The following is an 18,727-nucleotide window of genomic DNA, read 5'->3' as shown; positions in this document are numbered from 1 at the left end:
GCCAATGACCTGAGGCTCTGTGTTTGGACAGTTCGCCTGTTTGTTCATTGGGGACTGGATGAAGACGAAGTCAGACGCACGCCATTTCACACAGAGACAGACCCAGAGACCAGAATCGCCATGACGACTGAATACCATGACAATGTGGACGAAGAAATGAGCAATTTCTGGAACAAAGGTGCCTGTCTGTGTCCACCTGTCTGTGTGTCCACTTGTCTGTGCGTCTATAAAATGAAAAACTCATGTCCTATTTGTGTGTCCGCAGAGCCTCGTACTGTCGATTTCTCCAGGTTCTCCAGGTACAGACGATGGCTCTTTCCTGCTCTGACGGCTACTCTCCTCGTCATTCTGATCATAGCTCTGGGAGCCAGCAGTGAGTACACTCAGGACACAATAGGGTCACTATTCATTAAAATAGACACCTAAAACACAAGTGTGTAGATTTTCCTGTCTGGCCTGCAGTGCTGTTTATCCTTTTGGATTTTTCCAAGTGTGAGCTGCCCACTTTAGGAGATATTGACTTTAGAGGTGTCTGGCTTCACTTCAGCCACAATATAGTGAAATGATGCTCAGGTTGTTGCTCTGAAGGTGTAAAACATTAATTTGTGGGCAGTGACTGACCCAGCATGTTCTTGTTTCTTTCTTGAAACTCTTTTCTGTCTACTGTCTTCCTCTATCAACCAAAAGAGGTGTGTTTTTATCTACACAGTCGTCATTTTCCATCCTAATGACCGGAAACTTTCTCTCAGGAACTTTGTTCTCAGATACTTGACAGTTTCCTTCTGACTGTTGTCGCCTCTGCTGTTTAAATCCATACAAAATTAGGAGTCTGTTAGGCTAAGATGCTATGCTAATCCAGAAGACAGATAGCAATCTAATGTTTCACTCACATTTCCTTGATTTATTCTTTATTGATAATGATTTATATAAGGTCATGCATACTTCAGTTGTTCATCTTGATTGTAAAGTGCTTTATGACTCAGCTGGAGGTCCAGTTGATCAGAACACCACTGCACAGATTTTAACTGGCACCAACAAATATAAAAACATTTTTCTCGTACTGCCAAATTCTGAAGTTGAAATACTGCTAACTGATTTTAAAGCATTCAATGACCTTGCTCAAGGGAGACTCATATTAATGCATGTGCCTATGTGTTTACTTAGAACAGTGAATGGAGCACTGCTGGTTATCCCAAGGTCTCAGCTAAGTTACTGGGCCTTTTGCTGAGAGAGCTCCCAAACTGGGTTACAGTCAGCCCATTGAGGTCAGAATAGAGATCCAGCTGTGTAATTATAAACTACTGCATTATATAAACATGAAATCTGTGTGGAACAGCTGACCCGTATGATGTGTAGAAGACCACAAAACATTTGTTATTGAAGATACAGTTACCGTGCCATATCAACAAAACAATGACCTTTAAAAAAAAACTTCAGAAAGCCTGGAGAACAATAGTTCAAGCTTTTTAAAAGATTACAAAAAGGCTGGCTCCGTGGAGGCAAAAGATAAAGAAAGCAATGGTGCATAATGTGTGCTGCGCCATAAACAGTTAAGCAGATGTAAATAATGAGATCACAAAATAAGGTGAACAACAACAGTAAGTACTTTTATGTAATGGTGAGAATATAGACAAAGATCCTATGAAATGATTAAGTATTTCTTTTCGGTAATGATTTGAAGAAAATAATTATTATTTTATAATTATTTTTTTTTATGTCTGTGTGTTTGCAGACACGTCGACATGGAACCGGTTGTGGTCCTCGGAGAAAAGTGTTTCTAATCTGACTGAATCACTGAGGGACACACAGCAGCTCACCAAAGGTAGCTCAGATGTACTCATACTGTGATACCAACTGCTGGCTTTTTCGTCTTTTTCACACTTTAGTTTCCCGTCCTTCTACCACAGATACAGCAAAAGAAGTTTTGTCAATGAAGTTTGCAGTGGAGAACAACAAGGACCAGCTGGCATCAGGTGGAAACTCTGCAGAGCAACACTTTATCCACATTGACACTAGCAAGTAGTTTTATTAACATACCTGTGCTTTGTGTGTGCAATTCCTCAGTATCAGAGGCACTGAGGCAGCTCTCAGTCCTGGACGCTCTCCGCAGGACGGTCGCCGAACTCAAATGTTCTTTAGAACGCTTGGTCAACAACGGTACACAGCTCCTGTCTAATCCTGTTCCCTCTACTTCATTTACTAAAGATGCCCTCACAGTTTTAAGCTTATAGAACAGCTTTACCGTTACTAAAGAAGAAGCCTGTGTATAAATGTGCCTTGGTTCATTGGCCCCCAAGTCATTTATCTCTGAGTCTGAGGCATCTGATGAGCTCAGACTAACTTCAGACACCTGCAGGCATTACTGGAAGGTTTAAACAGGTTCTTGAAGCTAAAAACCAAAATTCATGTTTCTTTGTATAAACTGTAACAAGCTAAGGCAGAAAGGTTTTGTCTCTCTGGGGGGAGCGAGGTCTTATGAGGAAATTAGTAACTAAATCGTGTTATTTCCTAATTTAAGATTTGTATTAAGCTCTCCAATTGTTCCATTTGTTTATTATATTTATTTGTTATTATTTGTTTGGCCGTTTTTTATTTTAGAATTTTCTTAACCATGTGATTGTGTGCTTTCATCCACTGATCTTTTTTGAAAAGGATGATGTTAATCTCATCATATTTCTTGACTAAAAATATGTTTTTCTAAAACTAGTTCTCACAGCGACTGTCTAACATCTCCTAGGACTGTCCCCTGTTAAAGAAGGTCTCCAATATCTAAAAGTGTATTTTTGAAATGACTCTTATAAAACATGGAAACCAGACACTCTCTGTCTGTCCGTCTGTCAGGCACAACAGCACACGGCTGTTGTCCTCTGAATTGGGATTCTTTCGGCACCAACTGCTACTTATTCAGTACCACGCCATTATCGTGGCACGATGCCAGAGACTGGTGTAATGGACACGAATCTCACTTGGTCATTCTTCTCACTGACGAGGAGTGGGTGAGTTGGCTGGCCCTCTCATCTGTTTGCACTGACGCTCAACTTTGTGATGCATCTTAAACACACTGTCACCTCAACAGGAGCTCTTTTGTGATGAGCTAATCAATAAAAGCCGAACTATAGCTCATGTATGTGACTGAAAAGGGGAGGAGCCTGTATTGATCCTTGATTGAAACTGAAAATTTGAGTTTTCTCTCCGTCTGCCTTTACCAGGATTTTGTGACCCAGCGTAGCGTGGGCTCCTTCCACTGGGTGGGTCTGACTGATGAGAGGACTGGGCAGTGGGAGTGGGTCAACCAGACACCCTACATCATGAACCGGAGGTAAGCTGTTACACTTAAAAAAAAAAAACAACTGATGGTATACATGCAAGAAAATGAGGGGTTGTGTTTTTTGTAGTGCTAATTAGGAAGAGAATGTAATTGTTCTGCCCATTACTCATGCCGGTCTCTTAGACTACCAATCAGGTGGAGTCTCTGATCGATCGTTGCCACTTTACTTCCTGAATGGAAACAACGGTGTTGTATCAGTGCAAAGGCTCGCCACACACCACTCCGCACAGCACACTACGGCAGAACATCCCATTAGCATTCCGCTTTAGCATACAGTTTTACACAATAATAAACAAATGAAGAGTACATAAAACTGATGTTAGACATGTGTCCACCAAGCACTTATTACACTCGGTGCCCATCAGCTAATCAAACATGTTTTATGTGCCTGTACTACTTAGCTATATCGTGTGCGGAACAATACAACTCACCTCTCGTATGGCTACGGCAGACTGGCAGCGATTACTGCAGCCAGCCACGCCGAGAGGGGGGGCGCTGTTTCCCCATTACACTGACATTTGTGGCAAGTGGAATAATACCACATAAACACTGTTACATTTGTTTGGGTTTTTTTTTTTTTTGCTAAAGGCACCACAGTCCAAGTATGATGAACCTTTTGTTAAAAAAGATGTTTCTTTTGTTTTTTTTTCTAATTGGGCATATTTCTAATCTTTATTCTTGTTCATTTTTAAACACTATTAGGTAATTAATCATGAGTAAAATATCATGAGTCAATATTATCAGGAAACCATCTGCAACATTTTCTATTTACAGTTAACCCAGAGTCATTGTGGGACAATGATTTTTAAAGAATACTAATTGTAGAATGAATAGATTTAATAGACGTTATACTCAGTCCCATCATCACTATCATTATGAGCTTCAGGAAAAACAAAGACATCCTTTTTTCCAATATCAAAAGTTATGAAGTGGCGAGGGTGTCCTGCTTTATGTTTATGAGGAGTTCACATGACCTCACATGTTCTTTTTAAAGAAACGTACAAAGAGTATGTCACACATAGTACGCAAAGGACAAAAGGAAAAGTGTCCAGAGAGCCATAATCATGGAAAATCATCAGACATCAACGTTAAGCGGCATCTTCGGGACTACCACTTCCTCCTCAGCTGTACTCGCTGCTGACATCTGAAAGTCTTTTTGCAGGACCTTCATAGTCCAGACCTCCAGGCAGGAAAAAACAGCCTCTTCATTTTGTTGCTGAACTGAAGTCTCAGTCCTCAAGCACTTCATGTCACATCTACATTATTATAATCTCAGGGGTACACCACTATTATATTTATATTATACTGGTCGTGCTTATGTGTGTTTGGGGATAACTGTAACTACAAATATCCAAAACTTGATTCTGTTCATCTGGACGTAGCGTTTTCAGTGGGAGAAACGTTGAACAGAATCAAGTTTTGGAGATTTCCTTACCTGGATGATTGAGCATGCATCAAGACATAACTATAAATAGTTTTTTGGCATTATTGCGTTTGTGTTTGAGAAATTCTGTGCGCATTTTCCCATATAGTTCATTGTATGAGCTGCAAAAATGTTTATAGCGGCTGTGAAGTTGGACTTTTTACCTTGAAAATTTGTGGGAACTGAGTGACTGCTGGAACGAGCCTCAATTGGACATTAGAGGAACTGCAACTTCACGTGCTTTGACGCTGGCTTCTCTTGTCTGTCATGGTGGTTGCAGCTCACCTTAAGACTCACTTTGTATATATCATGTATATATCTTTCTACGTAGCACTCATAATTCTTATTCTCATGTATATATCTCATGTATATCTCATGCACATATCTTTCTTTCTACATAGCACTTTAATTCTTATTGTTTGCACTGAAGCACCGCAGCAATTTCCTAATGTTGTAAACCTCAACATCTGGCAATAAACCTATTCTGATTCTGATTCTGATTCTGATTCTGATTCTTTTGTAGGAGGTGGAAACCTGGGCAGCCTGACGCCTGGACCCATCATGGTCTTGGTCCCGGGGATGAAGACTGCGCTCATCTTCATTCTGATGGACGTCTTAACGATCTGCACTGCTCCAGCAAAATGCGCTTCATCTGTCAGAGGCACACCATGAAGAACTAAACTCAGATGTGAGCTGTGAGCTGACACCATTGAATAGTGTGATTACAAGCTACCAGAATGATCTCTTTCTGCTGTGCTGAGGGAAAGGTCATTAGTGCTTTGCAGTTTGTATGTTGTATCAAAATCTTGATGTATCTAATTTTCCAGAACTCCACTGGTGTCCAAAAATCTAATAAAACACATCATCAATTTCCCTGAAACCTTCCTTCATTATCCCGAACAAACCAAGAGATTAAAAGTTCTTTAAATAGTTCTTTGAATTCCTGAAAGAGTAGCCCAAAGGAAAACTCTCCATGATCCAGATCAAGTGTTGCTTAAGCCAAGTCACTTTTGAGAATTCCTTAATTAAATGACCAGGTTCCTTAAAAAAGTTTTGAACTTGAAGTGCATTAAAAAAGCTCCCAGGATTCTATGGAATCAGAACGATGCCACCTTGAAACGAAACCGAAAAAAATATTGAAACCGAAAAAAATATTGTAACTGAAATAAATGTACTGAAAAATCTTGTATTGAAACCGAAAAAAAAATTGATAGTGAAAAAAAAAAAATTAAAACTGTAATTTTTTTGTTTTCGCTTACAATTCTTTCTTTCTTTTTTGGGTTTCAATCCATTTTTCGGTTTCAATCCATTTTTTTTCGGTTTCAAACCATTTTTCGGTTTCAATCCATTTTTCAGTTTCAATCCATTTTTTTCGGTTTCAAACCATTTTTTCGGTTTCAAACCATTTTTCGGTTTCAATCCATTTTTCGGTTTCAAACCATTTTTCAGTTTCAATCTGCTGGCACTGTTTTGGCGTCCGGGGGCGCGCTGGGGGGGCGGGGTTTCCGGCCCGCATGTATTTGCATACATTATAGAGGCCACTAGTGCTGACCAAGCTGCCATCTTTCTCTCTTCCCGTCTTTCAATGGCTGCTTCAATTTCAGCTTGAACCTCCAAACCGCAAGTAAGTAATCATTTTTTGTCATCTTTCCTTGCTGTCCCACTGGACTGGACATTAGTTTAGTTTTTTTAGCTACATCTGGTGAAGTTGTGGTAAAATGCTAGCATTAGCCTATTCGTCGTAGCAAGCTAGCCTGAAGCTAATATTTGCTAAATTTAGGGACACCAGTGTTGGGCAGTAACCAGTCTTGGGTAAGTTACTTTAAAATAGTAACTTAGTTACATTACTAGTTACTTCTCTCAAAAGTAACTCAGTTACTTCAAGTTACTCGTTACTTTCAAAGTAACTAGTTACTAGGAAAAGTAACTTTGGTTTTACTCAGAATTCTCTTGTTAATGTGTTGCTTCCATAACTTTGCCAGTCTTCTAGCTTGCTTACTTGCCACAAGTGCACTGTGCCACCTGCCAATAGAAAGGAAAAGATAATGTGCATATTTCCACGAGAGAAATCCCACGCCTGGACCGTCGTTGACCACCGCCATGATTCTAGCCTACGTCACAGTGTCATGTGCGCCTTTTACATCCAACACAAAAACTGCAGTCGTGGTGCTTTCGATTGTACTCAGAACTCGGAAATTCTGCCTTCTGAATAGGAAGATGTAGGCAACACCAGACTGCAGACGAGCTGCATACATGGCTGGACTGGGACAGAAAATTGGCCCGGGCATTTTGACTAGAGACCGGCCCACCATTATAGGAAAAATCATAAAGCCTTTGAATGAAAACAAACGCTGTTGTGACAGTGATGTACACTGTTCTGATGGTATATATGCATCAATCTATCAATCGTTTGTTGTAAGATTCAGATAATTATTTAATAAAAGCGAGATATTTTAAATGAGAATAAGAAAGTATTTCTTTGTGCCCCCCTCTCCCTGTTAATGCCCCACCTTCCCCCCTTGGCTAAACTTTGCTAGACCCGCCCCTGCACAGTTACCAGCTGTCAGCTACTTAGAAAAGGATCCTGGTGTTATTTGTCTCTCAGCAACAGTTCATAACTTCCCTTCAACTCATTCATGTCACCTAAAAGGTTAAACCTGTTTCTCCATCACAGCTCTGATGATTCAGTAAGGACATCTCCTGGTTTCATCTTCATGTTTCCCTCTCATCACATAACCAAACCATATCATGACCAGCAGGTTTACAGCTGTGGCTCCAGCAAACATCAGCTGATACTAGAAATTAATATTAAATAAATTCTAACAATAGCTGATCAAGCTTAAACGTGCTGCTGTTGTTTAGCGCGACATCCGCTGGTTTCCTCTTTCTGGCGCAAAGTGGGCGATAAACAAACAAGAGAGAAAAGCCGATCAGCTGATCACTGATCAGTTTTCATGATTGAAGTAGAAACAGAAGAGGGAGGGGGGAGAATGAAAGAAGAAGAGACAGCTGCAGCGTAAAGACACAGAATAACTCCAGCTTTGTGCCTTTTTCATTGTAGCTGAATTACGGGACAAACTGTTCCTTTTCACCTCAATAAGAAACGCGTAATATTTTCTCTGAATACCAGACGGGACGGTTGGCAACTCTAATAACTTATGAACAAAATAAAGTTCAACATCAGTAACATAGCACCACCCAGCTGTATAGAAACTCCGTCATGCTAGCTAGCACGCAGTACGAAAAAGTCAGCATAACGAAAATAAACTCCAACTAAACTTGGTTCATATCTGACCCAGAGAGACTGCAGGTCATAACTTCTTACCTGAAGTTCAGTTCACACTTGGACCGGCGGCCGCCTCGGGTCTCTTTTCCTCTTGCCTCCCTTTTCCTTCATCCACCTGCTGGCTTCCACCACTTGCTAATGTTACTGAATCTGTGGAAGCTCCGCGATAGCCACCACACGAAGTAACGAGTAACGACCCTATCTAAATCCCAGTAACGACTAACGCGTTCCTGATTTTGGCATAATAACTAGTTACCGTGCTCGTTACCACAATAATAACGTAGTTACTGTAACGCGTTACTTAATAACGCGTTAGTCCCAACACTGGCAGTAACATAATACATGCACCGGCGTTACGTATTTAAAATACAAAATATGAGTAAATGTATCCGTTAGAGTTACTGTTCAATAGGTGATATTGAGAATACAGTTAGTTTGTTGAAATAAATGGATTACATGGCGGTGTTTTCCTGTTTCATACAGTGGGGCAAAAAAGTATTTAGTCAGCCACCGATTGTGCAAGTTCCCCCACCTAAAATGATGACAGAGGTCAGTAATTTGCACCAGAGGTACACTTCAACTGTGAGAGACAGAATGTGAAAAAAAAATCCATGAATTCACATGGTAGGATTTGTAAAGAATTTATTCGTAAATTAGGGTGGAAAATAAGTATTTGGTCAATAACAAAAATACAACTCAATACTTTGTAACATAACCTTTGTTGGCAATAACAGAGGTCAAACGTTTACTATAGGTCTTTACCAGGTTTGCACACACAGTAGCTGGTATTTTGGCCCATTCCTCCATGCAGATCTTCTCGAGAGCAGTGATGTTTTGGGGCTGTGCCAAGCAACACGGACTTTCAACTCCCGCCACAGATTTTCTATGGGGTTGAGGTCTGGAGACTGGCTAGGCCACTCCAGGACTTTCAAATGCTTCTTACGGAGCCACTCCTTTGTTGCCCGGGCGGTGTGTTTTGGATCATTGTCATGTTGGAAGACCCAGCCTCGTTTCATCTTCAAAGTTCTCACTGATGGAAGGAGGTTTTGGCTCAAAATCTCACGATACATGGCCCCATTCATTCTGTCCTTAACACGGATCAGTCGTCCTGTCCCCTTGGCAGAAAAACAGCCCCATAGCATGATGTTTCCACCCCCATGCTTCACAGTAGGTATGGTGTTCTTGGGATGCAACTCAGTATTCTTCGTCCTCCAAACACGACGAGTTGAGTTTATACCAAAAAGTTCTACTTTGGTTTCATCTGACCACATGACATTCTCCCAATCCTCTGCTGTATCATCCATGTGCTCTCTGGCAAACTTCAGACGGGCCTGGACATGCACTGGCTTCAGCAGCGGAACACGTCTGGCACTGCGGGATTTGATTCCCTGCCGTTGTAGTGTGTTACTGATGGTGACCTTTGTTACTTTGGTCCCAGCTCTCTGCAGGTCATTCACCAGGTCCCCCCGTGTGGTTCTGGGATCTTTGCTCACCGTTCTCATGATCATTTTGACCCCACGGGATGAGATCTTGCGTGGAGCCCCAGATCGAGGGAGATTATCAGTGGTCTTGTATGTCTTCCATTTTCTGATGATTGCTCCCACAGTTGATTTTTTCACACCAAGCTGCTTGCCTATTGTAGATTCACTCTTCCCAGTCTGGTGCAGGTCTACAATACTTTTCCTGGTGTCCTTCGAAAGCTCTTTGGTCTTGGCCATGGCGGAGTTTGGAGTCTGACTGTTTGAGGCTGTGGACAGGTGTCTTTTATACAGATGATGAGTTCAAACAGGTGCCATTCATACAGGTAACGAGTGGGGGACAGAAAAGCTTCTTACAGAAAACGTTACAGGTCTGTGAGAGCCAGAGATTTTCCTTGTTTGAGGTGACCAAATACTTATTTTCCACCCTAATTTACGAATAAATTCTTTACAAATCCTACCATGTGAATTCATGGATTTTTCTTTCACATTCTGTCTCTCACAGTTGAAGTGTACCTCTGGTGCAAATTACTGACCTCTGTCATCATTTTAAGTGGGGGAACTTGCACAATCGGTGGCTGACTAAATACTTTTTTGCCCCACTGTATGTTAGGCTATGGTCTCTCTATTTTTGGTAATTCCACGCCGGTGGAAACCCAAACAAAACACGCAATAAGAGCCTCTAAAAATTATTATACAAAAATTATTTAATATGAAGGCAATAGCAGTGTTACAGGCATCGCCCTAAACAATGTAGCCTCATGGGCAGTGTAGTACGTGCTGCAGGGAGAATGGACTGCCATACCCGTTATGTGTCTGTGAGCGAGGGAGGGAGAAAAAGGAAAAGTACAAGCTGTCACGGAGCAGAAACGGGAGCTGGAAGCATGTAAATATAATAATAACCACTAAAGCCAAAAAGAGTGCCTGACGAGCCCAGCTGTAAGTAAGCTGTTAAGACTCGACTGTACAAACAGGAGATAAGATGTACCACAACGTAAGGAGTGCTCTGACACGTTGATAAATATGTTTTTTTCCTTTCTCGCAGTCGATTAGATGAGATGATAAGGCTGTATGAAAAAATGTTCGTGTTTTCCTCCGAAACAATAAGCAGCCTTTCAACGGCTCTCTCTGTCTCTCACTAGCAAACTTGACCCAGACAACAAAGTAAAGCTAGTTTTCAGCTACGAGCCCAACACGAACCGGACGTATCAGCCAGAGGTCCCTTTACTACGGTTCAGAGCCGCTGACCTGTTTTATATACGCGCTGAATAGTTTTCTACACGAGATCGCTGCAAAAAGTGCAGCCTTACCTAATGTCCACCTACTGTTACTCATTTATATTAAGATTTTAACATCTAGTTGGTATTGGTATGGCGAGTAGCCTTCAGTAATAGTAATAAATCACACAGCAATAGTGCATTCATGTAGTTGTAAAGTATTCAGAATACATTACTTCTATAATCTTTGGTGGAATACATTTTAAAATTAACCTTCCCAACACTGTCAACAGGTTAGCACCTCATACCAGTGCATCAAAGCAGTCTCATGAGCGCTGGAAAGGACGAGCCCAGAGCCCAAAACAGACAGTGCAGGAGATGACAAGGTTAGTAATTGTATGGTGAAAATTATACTTTGTTATCTTGATTGGCAAAAGAAAAGTAAATACAAAATCTGCTTCTCACATATAGGGCATTTACAAGATTTTTTTTTTTCAAAACTTCAATTTCTTTCATTACAGCTGTCCTGTGCCAGAAGTTCTGTTGACCCACAGTGAGAGGCATCATTTCAGAAACACCAGGAAGACTGAAACTCGTCGCCAGGATCAAGCAGGGCTCGTGATCTTCACCAGCAGCTCCCTCACAAGAAGGATAAACCCAGCATTTCATGAACACTAATGGAGACCTTTGCTTTGTGTAATGTTAGAAGTACTCAGATAATCCTCAGAGGGTCTGGACTTTTACATAATATAATAGAATAGAATTCAACTTTGTTGTCATTGCACATGCACAGGTACAGGGCAATGAAATGCAGTTTGCATCCATCCAGAAGTGCTTTAGTGATATAGGTATATTACAATATATATTAGCAATAATATAGATATCTAAGTATATTACAGAAATGGGTCTATTATGGTATGTTACAATGTACACGGTATGAAGTATGTTAAGAATATTCTATAACTATAAGTATGTACAGGCTGTAGTGAGTACAAACTATGTACAGGCTATGAACAGGATATAAATATGAAAAACTACAGAAATCTGAGATATACAGTTATACAGAAATGTGAACAATGCAAGTTATAAACAGTTGTAGGATTGAAAATTATCATATGTACAGAATGATTATTTACACAGAACTATACAGTAGTGCAGGTAAGTAATAGCTATAAGCTATAGTAATAGCTTTAAGTCCTGTTGAAAGTTAAATATATGTTGAGCTCTCTGGTTACTCTGGTATGAATGACTCTGAATTACTTTATGATAAATAACACTATTGTCAAAAAACAGTGAAAGAATTCCAGATCACAAGTTTTTAGTTCAAATACAAGTAACAACCTTTGACTTTAATCAGGTTTTATTTAATTGTGTCAGAGAAAACATCATGTGCTCTTCATGTAGCTGAGTACATTCAGTGTTTAAAACAGAAGTTGTGCAGGTCTGAGATCAGCAGTTTTCTGAAACACCAAACTGAGGTCCTGTTAATGCTGATGTACAGTGACACAGTTACAGGGGTGATTAATCCTTTTGACTTTTTGTCTTTAAATTTATCAATAAAACAGCTGCAGCTTTCACTGACAGCACATGTGGTACTTTAACCTTTGTACTGTTTTCTTCAGTTAATTTTGGAGTTACTACAAAGATTGAAGATATAGGATGATCTGTCTGCTGTCACTGGGTGGTGCTGAGGTCTGAATCTGAGGACAGCTCCTGTAATCACAAACAGAACAGAATCATCACAAACTGAAATATAAAGTTTATCTCTCAAATCTGAAATAGAGCTGATCCTTCTCCGTCCTCACACACTCGGGATCTGAAGTTGTTCAGTCCTACAGTTCTGCTGACAGCTGTTTATTTTTTTTATTTGTTTTAAAGGCCTTATATACTAACACATTTTCTAATATCATGTTTACCTTTGAGTTGTTGATGCTTTATAAATGGACATCTGCAAAGATGAGATGATGGAGCAGGTTTCAGTCGAGGTTCAGTCTGCTGCTGCATCCTGGTCACAACATACAGAGGTGTTATCAGCTTAGTATTGAACAAGAAATATTAATGTTTCAAATTATTTGTCCTATAGGATGCAAGCTGTACAGAATACTGCACATGTGACTTTGTGAACATAATTCATTAAAAATAATTTGGACAGTTTTTTTAACCTGAATATTTGTAACAAACTCAGTAAAAAAAAAAAAAAAAAAAAGCTAAAAAATAATCAGAGGAAAAATGTAACATTTTAACTTAAGCTGACAAGCGGAAGTAGTTGGTTTCAGTACATAAGTATCGGGCTTTGCTATTTAATCCGTAGCTATTGACTAATGAGGGGAATTTAAAAGTTGGCGTTAATGTCCTTCCACATGTGGAAAGCGACAGAAAACATGCTGCTGTTTGCACATATTTAATAATCAGCTCTGCGCAGAAGCAGAGTCCAGCCCGTTGCTCTTACAGTATAATACTCATAATAAGAGTACAGTAACCGTGGTTAGTCACTGAGCAGCCCGGTGCGTTTCTCTTGATTTCTTTAGTCAGGGTAAATTCATTCACCTGCACGGGTTAGCTAAACGAACTTTACAAAACATGTTTCCCCGACAGCCGAGTGCTCATTTTAGCTAGCTAGGTCCTTAGGTAGCTAGCTAAAGACCTAAATTACGGATTAGCTTACAAACACATTTAACTTACCAAAAATAATGCGGTGGGGCCTCAGGTCCTCCTGTCCGGTAGTCCAAGTTACTGAAGAACACCTCAGGCTGTCACTTTGAAATAGTCGGTAATGTAAACGCTGGACCTCTCGGCATCTGCCATTCCCGAACAGACACGTGCGAGTTTGTCCGTGACCGCAGCCGCGTCGTCAGTGTTTTCTCCAGTCATTGGTCAGCATTATAATATATGCAAATACATGCGGGCCGGAATCCCCGCCCACCAGCGCGCCCCCGGACGCCAAAACAGTGCCAGCAGATTGAAACTGAAAAATGGTTTGAAACCGAAAAATGGATTGAAACCGAAAAATGGTTTGAAACTGAAAAATGGTTTGAAACTGAAAAATGGTTTGAAACCGAAAAAAATGGATTGAAACCGGAAAAAAAAAGAATTGTAAGCAAAAACAAAAAAATTACAGTTTCAATTAATTGTTTTTCACTATCAATTTTTTTTTTGGTTTCAATACAAGATTTTTCAGTACATTTATTTCAGTTACAATATTTTTTTTCGGTTTCAATATTTTTTTCGGTTTCGTTTCAAGGTGGCATCGTTCTGATTCCATAGAATTCTTGAAAAAGTCCTCGAGTTAATGTATCATTATCTATGTTGCAAATGTGGAGAAGAGAACTTGCAGTAATTTGCTTTTCACAGAGCGACATTTCAATTTATGCCTGCACATTCAGACTTGAGATATGAAGCATCATACCTGGGGTGGGGTGGCTGTAGCTCAGGTGGCAGAGCAGGTCAGCCACTAATCAGAAGGTCGGTGGTTCAATCCCAGGCTGCCTCCTAGCTGCATGCCAAATATCCATGGGCAAGATACTAACCTTGTTTGCCTACTGGTGGTGGTCAGAGGGCCCGGTGGCGCCAGTGTCTGGCAGCCTCGCCTTTGTCAGTGTGCCCCAGGGCAGCTGTGGCTATAATGTAGCTTGCCAGTTTGTTAATGTGTGTGTGAATGACTGAATGTAGTGTAAAGTCCTTTGGGGTCCTTAGGGACTGAGTAAAGCGCTATACAAATGCAGGCCATTTACCATACCTATGTTTTAATGTTGGAGGAGTCTCCTACACTAAAGAAATAAAACAAAAAATGCCATCCTCACTTCAAGACTTCTCTCCAGACATGAAGTCAGGGCTGTAACATATGAAAACATAAACATGTAGCAAAGTCCAAAGAAGGCCATAAAACTTTAGTCTAAAGTAGACATTGACAGCTGAGGTACACAGTTAACATTATAGGGAATAACAGTTTTTAAGATGACTCAAAATGTAAAATACTGTAAAATATTTATTTGAACATGGATTGTGTCCATTTTTTTAAAATGTCCTCATTATAGTGTATTTAAAACAACAACTGTTGACCAAAGTGCTTTGCATTTAAAATCATCAAAAGAGATAAAAACATTGGAAGAAAGGAAGCATAAAATTAGAATTTGTTTATTTTTCATTTCCTAATTTTTTGCTAAGTGTTCACATTTTTGTACACTGTATGGGGTTATGGGCTACAGTCTAAATGGCTTAGATCTGTCTTGGCTGACTTAAAACATGTTGGTTCTACAGCCATCATCATAGCTAGGATTATGAACTTGAATTGGGAACTCAGCTGTCTGCAATCTACTGACATCCAGGGGTGAACATGTGACAACATTTAAAGAAGTTCTCAAGTTAATCAGAGTTAATTTAGGTTTTCAAGATTAAGTTACTGAGAAAAATTCAAAAGGTTCTTACAGAAATTCTCTAGTGGTTTAAAAAGTTCTCAAAGTCCTTAAAAAGTTCAACAGTTAATTAAATAAGTCTAAGTTCTTATAGGGAAAATTGGAGAGTTCCTTAAAAAAGCCCAGGAATTTGTTAAACAAAGATGAGTTCCTAAAAAATGCCAAAGCTATTTAGGAAAGTAATCAGGCTCCTTAAAGCGTGTACTACATGTTGGTACATACTGCTGAAGTATTTCGAAACACTGACAACTTTATGAAGGTAAAACTTTTTTACCTCCTTTTTCTTATATTTCTTCTTCTGAACAAGGTTCAAGCTCTCCTCCATCAGCACCAGCCACAACTGAACTAACTCTTTAAGTCACCAGTCATTGTCGTTTTGTCTTTTCCAATCAGTTTAATTTCTGTTTCCAGACGAGTTTTTTATTTGTGTCACTATTAGTGTTAATGGTTTTTGTTAAATTATTAATCTCATTATTATTATTTTACAGAAGGTGTTGGTCAAGGCCATGTTGAGGAATACCAGAATAGAAACTACACTTTATGAACTCAAAGTGATGCAGACCTCCCAGTCCTCAAAAAAAGATAAATAAAATAACCATAAAATAAAACTACACATCTGTGAGATGATTTAAAGTAGTAGATATTCAGATGATCCATGATGGGTTTGAAGAGCCAAGAAACTGGTAGTGGAAGAAACACAAAAAGCACTGGGAGATAAATTACTGCTGTCAGTGAGAGAAAACAGCATTTTAGGGAGTTAGAAACATCAGTCGGACAATACGGCCACTGAAACATTCACATGGGAGACATTTTATTGGGATGTTAAATGAAATATATTTGGTTGAAGTATAAAAACTTAACATGTGTAGAAATCCAAAGAACATTCAGTGAAGAACAATGTTTTCATACTACAGATACAATGTACCAAGCTGTGAATCCAGGAAAACAAAAGTTTATCAATGTTAACAAAGCGGTTTGGCATATAATAAAATATAAAATATAATTTAAAGTTATTAAATGCTTTTTGGTGGCAAGAACAGAAAACAGGTAAACAAAGACAGGATTTCAGAAACACTGTGGACCTGACACTGTAGCACAAATGTTAATTCTATTTCAAAGCCTCCTTCACAGAAAACACACTGAATGTAACAGTGAATACTTTACAGAAATTTCACAGTAAAAAGGCAGAAAATACCACAAACAATGAAACAGCAGCAGCAGTGAGAAGCAAAGAAAAGAAAGTAACCACATTGCATTAATCGCCACATCAGCTCTTCTCTCCTTATACTTACATAAGTTAATTTCTAAAGTTTAAAAAATGTTAAATATTATGTCACAGTCCACAAGAGGAAAATGGGGGATAAAATAAGGTCATAAATCTGAATTTTAAGGGAAGTGAGAAATAATTTTACACTGTAAATACTAAATGGTCCAAACCGAACCGTACAAACATGAAACAACACAATCTTAGTGTATTATTCAAAACAAAAGCAAAATTAGGCTTAAAAAGGGACTTTTAAGCCTAATTTTACCCTAAACAACAACACTTTTAACTACTTACCTTCTTCTATTTAGCTTATGAACCCTGCTATACACATTTTATGAATACCTCGATATATTACTGCACTTTTTGAGTACTTTGATGAAGTGGTACTACAACTCCCAGCGTCCCATCAGCATTTTGTAAATAAGAACAATGAAAAAAAGAGAACAGCAATAAAGTGTACAAATTTGTCACTGAAGATGTTACAATATAGTTAAAATTAGTGTAAAAAACTACAACTCTCAATATTTACAAATACTAGAATTTTTAAGTGCATATACTACAGCTCCCATCAGGCATCAGTTGGTCAGCTGAAAGGCTCTGCTTAGGACGAGTTCAGTTGTAGCTCCACCCAGATGACACGCCTCTACAATGCACACCAGCCTCTGATTGGTCAGCTGGGACGCCATAGCGATAAGGTCACCTGAGAGGCAAAGAGAAGACCCTTTACTATCACATCTTTGTGTGTGGGAAGGTGTGACCAGATATGCTCCGTGGGAACGTATCTAGTTTGTGAGGACATTTCTGAATTAAGAGGATATTTCTGCTTTGTGGGGACATCTATGCATTACAAGGACATTTCTGCTTATTAGGATGTTCCTGCATTTTGGGGACAAGTCTGCAATAGAAGGACATTTCTGTTCTGCAGGAAGCTTTCTGCTTTAAGAGGACATCACTCCACACATCACCCACTCCACACATCACTCACTCACTTGGACACTAGAAGGGGGAATTATGTTAAAATGCTCTTCATAGACTACAGCTCTGCATTTAACACCATAATTCCCTCCACACTCACCACCAAGCTGGAGCATCTGGGACTCAGCTCATCTATGTGTCAGTGGATCTCCAACTTCCTAACTGGCAGACCACAGGCAGTAAGGATGGGCGGACATGTCTCAGCCTCCGCCACTCTCAGCACCGGAGCCCCCCAGGGGTGTGTTCTGAGCCCCCTGCTGTACTCTTTGTACACATATGACTGTGTGGCCACTACCAGCTCCACCACCATCATCAAGTTTGCTGACGACACCGTTGTGGTGGGCCTGATCTCTGATAACAACGAGACGGCCTACCTGAAGGAGATTAGGAATCTGGAAAACTGGTGCCAGAGGAACAACCTCCTTCTAAACGTCAGTAAGACAAAGGAGCTCATAGTGGACTTCAGCACTAAGCAGGAGAGGAACTACCATACCCCTGTCATCAACGAGTGCCCAGTGGAGAGAGTGGACAGCTTCAAATACCTCAGAGTTCACATCACGCAGGACCTGTCATGGTCCTGTCACATCAACACCGTGGTGAAAAAGGCCCGTCAGCATCTCTACCACCTCAGACGCTTGAGAGACTTCCAACTGCCCTCCAAGGTGCTCAGGAACTTTTACTCGTGCACCATAGAGAGCATCCTGACGGGAAACATCTTAACCTGGTTCGGGAACAGCACCATGCAGGACAGACGAGCTCTACAGAGGGTTGTGCGGTCAGCTGAGCGCACCATCCGCTCCGAGCTCCCTGACCTGCACTCAATCTACAGCAGGCGGTGCTGGACCAAGGCCAGGAAGATCGTGAAGGACCTCAGCCATCCCAACAACAGACTGTTCTCTCTGCTGAGGTCAGGAAAGCGATTCCGCTCCCTGAAGACCAACACAGAGAGACTGAGGAGGAGCTTCTTCCCGCAGGCGATACGGTCTCTCAATCACACCACCACACAGTACTGACCCACACATACAGTTCTTACACACACTGGACATTCTGGACATTGTTTTCACTTCATCACTTAAATCACGCTGCTGTTATTGTGTATATGCTACTTTGATTTATATATTTTATCTTATTCTCCCAGTTAAATTTACCCTTCATTCTAATTTGTGTTGTACAGTTATTTCATTTTTAACCTTAATTTATATTTTATTCCTTCCTAGTTAAATTTACCCTTTTTAATTTTTCATATTTATTTCCTATCTTATTCATAGCCTTTTCCTTTTTTGTTTTCTTTAGGTCACGAGCAGTTGTCCAAGCATTTCACTACATATCGTACTGTGTATG

General features: G+C 40.1%; 2 protein-coding genes and 2 long non-coding RNA genes across 5 annotated transcripts in view; 2 read left to right on the top strand and 2 right to left on the bottom strand.

The window, feature by feature from the left end:
* Window positions 1-2: 2 nt before the first annotated feature.
* LOC113019741 (C-type lectin domain family 10 member A-like) lies at window positions 3-5,631 on the top strand. The gene is made up of 8 exons (XM_026163561.2): window positions 3-178; window positions 266-373; window positions 1,733-1,822; window positions 1,908-1,973; window positions 2,065-2,157; window positions 2,842-2,996; window positions 3,210-3,319; window positions 5,275-5,631. Exons 1-8 carry the CDS (start codon window positions 121-123, stop codon window positions 5,429-5,431), a joined length of 837 nt encoding a protein of 278 aa, XP_026019346.1. The 5' UTR covers window positions 3-120; the 3' UTR covers window positions 5,432-5,631.
* A 906-nt stretch (window positions 5,632-6,537) lies between these two features.
* LOC113017272 (uncharacterized) lies at window positions 6,538-12,333 on the top strand. Of its 2 annotated transcripts, XR_013906611.1 has the most exons (3): window positions 6,538-6,563; window positions 11,026-11,118; window positions 11,254-12,333. It is a non-coding gene; the product is annotated as an uncharacterized LOC113017272 (long non-coding RNA). The 2 variants fall into 2 exon arrangements; XR_013906610.1 differs by lacking the exon at window positions 6,538-6,563 and having other exon boundaries at window positions 8,701-11,118.
* LOC145425851 (uncharacterized) lies at window positions 12,075-13,728 on the bottom strand. The gene is made up of 3 exons (XR_013906609.1): window positions 13,415-13,728; window positions 12,649-12,737; window positions 12,075-12,445 (listed from the first exon to the last, which is right to left on the bottom strand). It is a non-coding gene; the product is annotated as an uncharacterized LOC145425851 (long non-coding RNA).
* Window positions 13,729-16,080: 2,352 nt separating this feature from the next.
* LOC145423493 (uncharacterized) overlaps window positions 16,081-18,727 on the bottom strand; it is a 60,875-nt gene continuing 58,228 nt past the window's right edge. The window contains exon 3 of the mRNA XM_080296078.1: window positions 16,081-17,111. Within this exon, the coding sequence (XP_080152204.1) occupies window positions 16,987-17,111 (125 nt within the window). The 3' untranslated portion in view covers window positions 16,081-16,986. The remainder of the gene's footprint in view (window positions 17,112-18,727) is intronic.

The sequence above is a fragment of the Astatotilapia calliptera genome, chromosome 3 (assembly GCF_964374335.1).
Source record: "Astatotilapia calliptera chromosome 3, fAstCal68.1, whole genome shotgun sequence".
NCBI lineage: Eukaryota > Metazoa > Chordata > Actinopteri > Cichliformes > Cichlidae > Astatotilapia > Astatotilapia calliptera.
Note: the sequence above shows the minus strand (reverse complement) of the source record. Positions and strands in the feature narration are given on the sequence as shown.

What these genes read in the sequence shown, in the direction of transcription:
- LOC113019741 (XM_026163561.2), top strand. Translation starts at nt 121, where the DNA reads ATGACGACTGAATACCATGACAATGTGGACGAAGAAATGAGCAATTTC. An exon ending in CACACAGCAGCTCACCAAAG is followed by an intron (nt 1,823 to 1,907) that starts GTAGCTCAGATG and finishes CTTCTACCACAG; the next exon opens with ATACAGCAAAAGAAGTTTTG. An exon ending in CCCTACATCATGAACCGGAG is followed by an intron (nt 3,320 to 5,274) that starts GTAAGCTGTTAC and finishes ATTCTTTTGTAG; the next exon opens with GAGGTGGAAACCTGGGCAGC.